Source organism: Curcuma longa, chromosome 9, assembly GCF_044706935.1.
Source record: "Curcuma longa cultivar G26 ecotype Majalengka, Jawa Barat chromosome 9, ITB_CL_G26_1.1, whole genome shotgun sequence".
NCBI classification, from domain to species: domain Eukaryota; kingdom Viridiplantae; phylum Streptophyta; class Magnoliopsida; order Zingiberales; family Zingiberaceae; genus Curcuma; species Curcuma longa.
The window spans coordinates 3,295,790-3,304,402 of NC_133869.1; the positions used below are offsets into that span (position 1 = coordinate 3,295,790).

At 37.5% G+C, this 8,613-nt stretch overlaps 1 protein-coding gene across 3 annotated transcripts; it reads left to right on the forward strand.

The window, feature by feature from the left end:
* Positions 1–207: 207 nt before the first annotated feature.
* LOC141834740 (putative ion channel POLLUX) lies at positions 208–8,394 on the forward strand. Of its 3 annotated transcripts, none has more exons than XM_074722082.1 (13): positions 208–818; positions 910–969; positions 1,069–1,677; positions 3,078–3,260; positions 3,351–3,410; positions 3,501–3,704; positions 4,258–4,506; positions 5,167–5,265; positions 5,490–5,684; positions 5,833–5,925; positions 6,248–6,511; positions 7,836–8,076; positions 8,179–8,394. In XM_074722082.1, exons 1-12 carry the CDS (start codon positions 234–236, stop codon positions 8,052–8,054), a joined length of 2,820 nt encoding a protein of 939 aa, XP_074578183.1. In that variant the 5' UTR covers positions 208–233; the 3' UTR covers positions 8,055–8,076; positions 8,179–8,394. The 3 variants fall into 3 exon arrangements, with proteins under 3 accessions (XP_074578183.1, XP_074578182.1, XP_074578184.1); XM_074722081.1 differs by having other exon boundaries at positions 7,836–8,046; XM_074722083.1 differs by lacking the exons at positions 7,836–8,076; positions 8,179–8,394 and having other exon boundaries at positions 5,849–5,925; positions 6,248–6,464.
* Positions 8,395–8,613: the final 219 nt, after the last annotated feature.

The window sequence follows — 8,613 nt, forward strand, 5'->3', positions numbered from 1 at the left end:
TTCTCCGTGATGAATCACGTCACCACCTAGTCGCCAACCGTCCACTCCACGCTGGACGTAATCCGTTGGCTGGCTGCGGCCATCCTAATAATTATTAAACTATCAATAAGCGGAAATATTCCACGACCTTTTTGCTTCCCAATCTCTGCATCCGGATCAACATCCAAACGGATACCTAATCAGACTTAACTAGTTCGATAAGCACAGTCGTAGTTGGAGCAATCGGAGACGGGATGCCGACGAGCGTCGGCGTCGGCGATCCGAGCTACGGCTCCGACTCTAACCCTTCCTCTACCTCGTCGTCCGATCTCGGCAACGGTGGGACTCGGCCGCAGCTCAAGAAGTCCCGCACCGTCACCGCCTCGTCGTCAGCCGCCTCTTCCCATGGCTCCTCTCCACCCTTAGTCCGCCGCGCTGCCACCGCCACCGCCACCCTCCCGCCCCCTCGGAGGCTCACTGTCGCCGTCGATAACCCCTCCGATTCCCCCGCGAATGGCGGCGTCCTTGACCGGGACTGGTTTTATCCTTCGTTCCTCGGGCCCTATGCGGCCCGGCCCCGCGCCAACAGTCGGGCGGCTACCGCGGCGCGCCCAGCGACCGCGTCCTCCGGGACAAGGAAGATGGAGCTGCCGCTGCCGCTGCCGCTGCCGCCGAAGAGACTGGCGGATCGGAGTAAAGTGGTGGTATCTGAGGAGGTGAATAAGGAGTTGGTGAAGCGGATTGACGAAAGAAGCAAGAACCTATTCTCTTCTTCTTCTTCTTCTTCCCGTTCTCCTGAAAGGAACTTCCGGTTTGACTATTCTTTCATTCTTTTAATCGTGAGTATCTAGTTTCATCTCGATGTTTTGGTTTGACGTTCATTTGTTCTTTGCTCTTTTGATTTCACCGTGTTCCTAAAACTCTGGGCAGCTAACTGTGATATGCGCCATTTTAGCGATTTCTCAGCAACAAAGGGTTTTAGAGCTCGAGGTATATTTTTCCTCTAGAATCATGTTTCTTCAACTCTTTTAATACTAAAGACAGATACTTAAACCGAATTTCTCTTGCAATTATTGAACCCATTTGCAGAAACAGATCACTAATATTAAGAAACTTTGCAACTATGATGATGGCATTACTCATGAGAAAGTTGCAGTTTTGCAGTTAGACACAAATAGCATCGATAGTAGGACTGTTGCGCTGTATACTGTGGTGTTGTCACTTGTAACACCATTCCTGTTACTAAAATGCCTTGACCACCTCCCTCACATAAAGTCACTTTCCAAACCCTTGAATTTCAATGAGGAGGAGGTCCCTCTCAAGAAGAGGATTGCTTACAGAGTGGATGTCTTCTTTTCTGTGCATCCTTATGCTAAACTTCTTGCCCTTCTTTTTGCTACAATATTGCTTATTGGAATTGGTGGTTTGGCACTGTATGCGGTCAGTGATGCAAGCCTTCCTGAAGCTTTTTGGTATTCATGGACCTTTGTGGCAGACTCCGGGAACCATGCTGACCAGGTTGGCTCAGGACCACGAATTGTTTCAGTGTCAATCAGTTCAGGAGGAATGTTGATATTTGCAATGATGCTTGGTCTCGTATCTGATGCCATTTCAGAGAAGGTCGATTCTTGGCGCAAGGGCAAGAGTGAGGTGATTGAGAGTGATCACATACTAATTCTTGGATGGAGTGACAAATTGGTAAGCTATTTTTTCCCCGAAAAAGTGGTAGTGTATGACTGAAACACTTACAAAGAATAGTTGCTGTTTTTTCAAAGACTTATGGAGTATGTAATATGAAGTAACACTGCAAAATTATTAAATTTTAATGATTTTGACTAGAGCAAACTCATCATGAAAAAGTTGAGGAAGTCATTAGCCATTCTTTTGTAGTGTTTGATAAAAAAAATTATTAGATATAATCTAGTCTAAGGCATACCTATCCTTATGCCTAAGTTTTAGATAGAATTACTAATGTTTAAGGGTATAATTACATGAGTTGTAACTATATTTTAATACAACAATATTTTGGCCTTATCAACTAAAAGGATTTGCCTTTAAGAAGAATAAATGTTAAGCCCGTGCTTTGAAATCTCGTACCATGTCGGGCGAAAAGCTCAAAGTATGTCAAATTACCGAAACTTATACTACTCAATACTAAGACAATGTTTCATTTGTCGTTATGTCTATCATGTTGACAGGTATCATTTCATGTCTACACTCAATACTCCTGGCATGCTAAAATTGAGATAATGTTGTTATTTTTGTAATTTGTCTCCATAAAAAATAATATCAAAATCATAGCATTCGAATAGAAAATAATTATTGAACTTAACTATAAAAAAAAGGATAACTCAGTGCATGAAGCTCCTATCAATGCAGGGTCTCGGGGTTTATCGTACGTAGTCTTACCCTACTTTACAAGAGGTTGTTTTCAAGATTTGAACTTGTGGCTTATAGGTCACATGACAGCAACTTTACTGTTTCGTCAAGGCTTCTCTTCTATTGAACTTAACTATAAAGTTGCTTTTTTTCTTATTCTTCTATTTCCTTCTTCCACCTCCAATTTACCACTGATACCATATTGAAACATTAGTACGATACGGAAATAGTATCGTTCCAATAAAAATTGAATCAGCTCGAGATTTTCGAACCTTGGTTGAGCCTTTTTTTTTAGGTGTAAATTTTGTTTCAACTTGAACTATTTCAGAAGTTGCTTCACTTAACTTAACCACATGATTCCCTCTTTGCTCCTTAACTTCTGGATATTTTTCTCGAGCAATAAGAGGATATGAAATGCTAAGCCTTCTGTTTTATCAAGTTTGATCCCATCTGAATGCTATTAGTTAAATGGCCCAGTGTTATAATATTATATTTTTTTGAGGATTTCATAGTACATGGATGGAGAGAGCATACACACTTGACATCCTTGAATTTTAAGACCTGAATATGCTAATTGTCACTAGTAAAACCTTTTACACCCTTCTTGGTCTTATTCATAGTGTCTAGGTCCTTTCTCTCTGCATTCTTCTTGAGATAACAGAATCATATTGCATAATTTTTCCAGGATAAATATTTTCTCTCTAATCATTCGATGACAGGGATCCCTTCTAAAGCAGCTAGCAATAGCAAACAAGAGCATTGGTGGAGGTGTTGTTGTGGTTTTAGCTGAAAGGGACAAGGAGGAAATGGAAATTGACATTGCAAAGCTCGAATTTGACTTCATGGGTACCTCGGTTATTTGTAGGAGTGGAAGTCCTCTCATACTGGCAGACTTGAAAAAGGTTGCATGTAATAAAATGTGTTATTTGAGATGTGTACTATAAGAGAATTCTATGCATTTGTTTTAAGTGCTTCTCTTAAATATATGTCAGGTATCAGTTTCTAAGGCAAGAGCTATCATTGTTTTGGCATCTGATGCAAATGCAGATCAAGTTAGTTATTTCTTTCATACCTTGGAGTTCTAACTATGCTTTACTATTTCTGTAATAAATTAAAACAATCAGTTGCATTCTTTTTCTTAGAGTGATGCTCGTGCTTTACGAGTGGTGCTTAGTCTTACTGGTGTGAAAGAAGGCCTAAAGGGCCATGTTGTTGTAGAACTGAGCGACCTTGATAATGAACCTTTGGTAAAACTTGTTGGTGGGGAGCTGATTGAAACAGTTGTTGCACATGATGTGATAGGGCGCTTGATGATACAATGTGCACTTCAACCCGGCCTAGCTCAGGTATAAAGTTCCATGTTTGTTTCATTTTATTCTTATCGATGCAACCTGGGCATTGGGGTCACATTTACATTTTAAACCATATAATTACAGCATATATATACATGTTAATACATTTTGTTTGCATCTCATACTGATCTGATGATATTTATAGTTTGTTTTATATACCATCCCATTGTCATAATCTTCTTTTGGTTGGAAGGTCAGATCCTTCTTTATTGTTATGATGTTTTTATATGAGCAAAGCATACACTAAAAGAGATTAGAATTGTTTACATAAAGTCACTTTGCTGAAGAACTTCAATTACATTGGTGATTGTCTGTGGTGAATTTTAGTTATATCTTTTCGTTAGTCTACATTTTTTGAGTTTTTGTTTTTTAGGTTTTTTTTTTATGGTTGGTTGTTTCTGTAGGTTATCCAGTGTGATAACATGAACAGGCTAAACTGAACTTTTTCCTTTCGGTTCAAGGCTAAAGTGGCCATTGAACCCATCGTTGGTTATTGGAAACCTTTTCCATGTCTAACTTCAAACTTGTGATTTTATTCACTTTGCAGATATGGGAAGATATACTAGGTTTCGAAAATGCCGAGTTTTATATAAAGAGGTGGCCCCAGTTAGATGACATGCGTTTTGAGGATGCCCTGATTTCATTCCCTGATGCAGTACCCTGTGGAGTTAAGGTTGCAGCAAATGGTGGGAAAATTCTGATAAACCCTGATGACAGTTATGTTCTTAAAGAAGGTGATGAAATCCTTGTTCTTGCAGAGGATGATGATACTTATTCACCAGGTCCTCTACCAGAGGTGATCTTTTGGATTAGTTTCTTAGAGTTTTCTTTCGCTGTTTTACATATTACCCATTGAGGATTTGCACTCAAGCACATATTATTGTAGATACTAAAGTTGTGAATTGTTGAACGTTGATATAGGATAAGTCTAAGATAATCCTCACTTGACCTTTATGAACCAGAAAAAACCTTGCTGTAGTTTAGGAGCAAGCGACATATTATAGCGGGTAGTAAGATGTATGCAATTTAAGTATGTTAATGGCATGCCCTACACAACACACCAAGGCCCCTTTGTTGTTTCTCGTTCTCCATGTTTTGAAAACCTCTTTGGAAAACTTTTTTATTTTGAAAAAACTCTAATACATTTTTGATAGTTTCTTCACTTCATATCATTGCTTCAGTTTCACTTTTGTAAAGATTATTTTGAACTTATCATCTATCGATTGCCAGTTTGATAAACTTAAGTTTTCATTCCAAATTAAATACTATTTTTCTAAACTTTCCTTTTCATCCTGAATCTGAAAACAAGGAAAAAGTGGAAAGCTGGTGATTTATTTGTGTATGATTCCTGTGAGTAATGTATGGCATGATTGGTCTCACAATGTACGACACTTATCATTTATGTTTACTTTTCAAAGAATTTTCAGGCTTGACCTGTAAATCTTCATTGCCTCAGGTGCAGAGGGGCTTTCTGCCCAATGTTCCCAACCCTCCAAAATATCCAGAAAAGATATTATTCTGTGGTTGGCGTCGTGATATTGATGATATGATAATGGTATGCACAGTTGAACATGAGATTAATATGAAATGTATGTGCGTTTGTAGCTAATTTGTTGTGATCCATTTCTTTATCTTTGATTTCTCTTGATATATATGTCGTAAACTCCATGCACATTATCTCTAGTATTCCCTTGGTTTTTGGTTATGTTTAGTCAGAGATTTGTGGGCACTGCTGTGTGTTTTAATCAGAATCTTGATGCAAGTTAGTTTTTTTATCAGGTGCTAGAGGCTTTTCTGTCCCCTGGCTCTGAACTCTGGATGTTCAATGAGGTTCCTGAGAAGGAGAGGGAGAAAAAGCTTACAGATGGTGGAATTGATCTTTCTGGATTAACAAATATAAGACTTGTTCATAAAGAGGGAAATGCTGTTATTCGTAGGCATTTGGAAAGCTTGCCTCTTGAAACATTTGATTCTGTAAGTATGCAAAATTTCAGGAAATGCCTTATTTGTCAGAATAAAAATTTAAAAATCATATCCCTCTTAGCACATCTCATTTTGCTTGTTAAATTATTTTTTTAACTCTAGTCTTTGATTAAATGACTTAAATATTTTGAATGAACAGATATTGATTCTTGCAGATGAGTCTTTGGAGGACTCTGTTGTGCATTCTGATTCACGATCTCTGGCCACCCTTCTCCTTATTCGTGATATTCAGGTATAAGTCATTACACTAAATTTTTAAGAACGATGATTTGGATACATTTTGTAGATTGATATTATCTGTTTTAATTTTCTTAACCCTCCAATTTAAATTGAAAATATGGGAAAATGACATGGTAAAAATATTTGTTCTTTTTTTTTTATAAAAAAAGTATATTCTTATTCATACCTTCACTTCTTTTTCCTTTATTCTCCTAGTCAGTTGCTTGAGGAAACTGATATGATTTGATGGCTTTGACGGTTGAACTCCCAAATAACTTCTACTTTGTATGTTTAATCACTGTTCTACCAGCTTGTCCACCTTCTGTATTTTGCAGTCCAAACGTCTTCCATCCAAAGAGGCAAAGTCTTCTTTGCGTTATGCTGGCTTCTCCCACAGCTCCTGGATACGTGAGATGCAGCAAGCTTCTGACAAATCAATAATCATTAGTGAGATATTGGATTCAAGGACTAGAAATCTTGTGTCAGTGTCAAGAATTAGCGATTATGTACTGTCAAATGAGCTGGTGAGTATGGCGCTAGCCATGGTAGCTGAAGACAAACAAATCAACCGGGTTCTTGAAGAACTTTTTGCTGAGGAGGTAGCTCTATGTCCTTATCTAGTGGTCCTTATCATTTTTAGCATTTCAGAATAACTTCACATTAAATAATAACTTCATAATTTTTTCATTGACAATTGTAGGTTTACTATGATATCATTTGACATATTCAAGTAATACCTACTCTTTTGTTCGACCTGCGAGGAAGTATGGCTTTATGCCTAAGCATGTGGCTAGTATGAGTTGTTTACTCTCCAAATACTGCAGAATTTAGAAGATTTACTGGATTAGAGGGATTTAATCTGCAATTCTGGATAATCCATGATATACTAACCTTCCAAAAAGATGTGGCTGAAACTAGGACTGCAGAAGTGTCAAACTCAAACTTTAGTTTAGGGAGCAGAGATTTAGCAAGGACCTATTAATAAATTTTTCGCTTTGGATTGCTAGTCCTTTATATAATTGACCACAACAATTTTTGGGCACCCTGGACACTTAGAAAAGCCTCTAGTTGACTACTCTATTTTGTTCGCTTCCAATCGATTAGAAAAGCCTCTAGTCGACTACTTGGGCATTCAATTGGTTAATGAGTCGACTAAACTCTCAATCAATTAGATCCGCATAAAGATCCCTCCATTCAATTTATTCCCTTGTAAGTCTACTCGAAGTATCGAGATCGATTTGAGCTGCTAACTATAACCTAGAACCTTGTCACTTGATTCAAGGCTTTATATGAGCTCATGGTTTGAAATCTTAAAATTATTGAAACTCGATATTACTCTGCACAAGTAATCTATCCTGTGTTATTGTGTCGATTGTATCGGTTAGTATTGTGTCATGTATACATTCAATACCCCTTGGCATGCTACAATATACATCAAACATCAAGATGAACTGAATAATATTTGTTATTTTTTTAACTTGTGTTCATATAATATATAGTCAAATTTGTATCACGGTAGATGAGACACAGAGTCTGAACTAACATGTATGATTGTGTTCTCTTTTTTTCGTTCTTCATTTCCTTCACTCTCCAATTTGCCACCAACATTGTATGTCGGAACACCGCCATGGTACCAAAACAATATTATTCTGGTCAAATTTTGTCATGGTTTGAGATTTTGAACTTTATAGCCAAGTTAGGTTAAATTTTGGGCTCAATATCTCAACTCAACAATCTAAACTTGAGTAATATATAGATCATGGCCTGTTAAAACATTATGAACAAGTTCAATTTGTGTTCATGAATAAATTCTTACACATTACAAGTGAAATTGTGTTTGAGCTTAAAGGATGCATCTTGCATCTTAAATGGCAAAGTCATTACATATCCATACAATTCAAGCTCTACTTTCATACTTTGCAGGGTAATGAAATGTGCATCCGGCCTGCAGAATATTATCTGTATGAACAAGAGGAGCTTTCCTTTTATGATATAATGGTTAGGGCTCGCCAACGGAAGGAGATTGTGATTGGTTATCGTCTTGCCAGCACAGACCAAGCAATAATCAATCCTGAAAACAAGTCGGAGATCAGGACATGGTCGCTTGACGATGTCTTTATTGTCATCTCAAATGGTGATTAGTATCTCAAAACAGTAGTTTTTGGTAACCTGCATATAGTTTCACTTCTATCATAGTTAGTTATTACACCACCACGATTGATATCTCTGTAGTTTTGAGCAAGTTCAGTTTTTTCGATAATTGCAGTGCTTCATGCTGACAACCAAGAAAGAAGGAACGTAGAATCACGGATGATTCAGTAATAACTGTGCCTCTAATCTTGGCACCGGTATGTATCATTATCATCCTGAGGTTTTTATTCTTGAAATGCAATTTGATTGTTGTATACTAATTTGACCGTTCTGTATTATCATGTTAATTCAGTAATTATTTTATGTTTGTATCTGATGCTACGTGATTAATAAAAAGTTAAAAATCGTGTATATAAATGTTCTTGCAACTCCACTTAATGTTAAAATTTGTGGACAATGTTTTCTTTCGTCGTGGTCAATTGTCGCTTTTCAATTTATCTTCCCACATATGGTTGTGGAACTGATCATATGAGACCGTTGGAGGGTGAATTTCATCTTTTACAGAAATTGTGCACCTACAACGAAAGTCAAAATTTGTATTAGGTGTTAA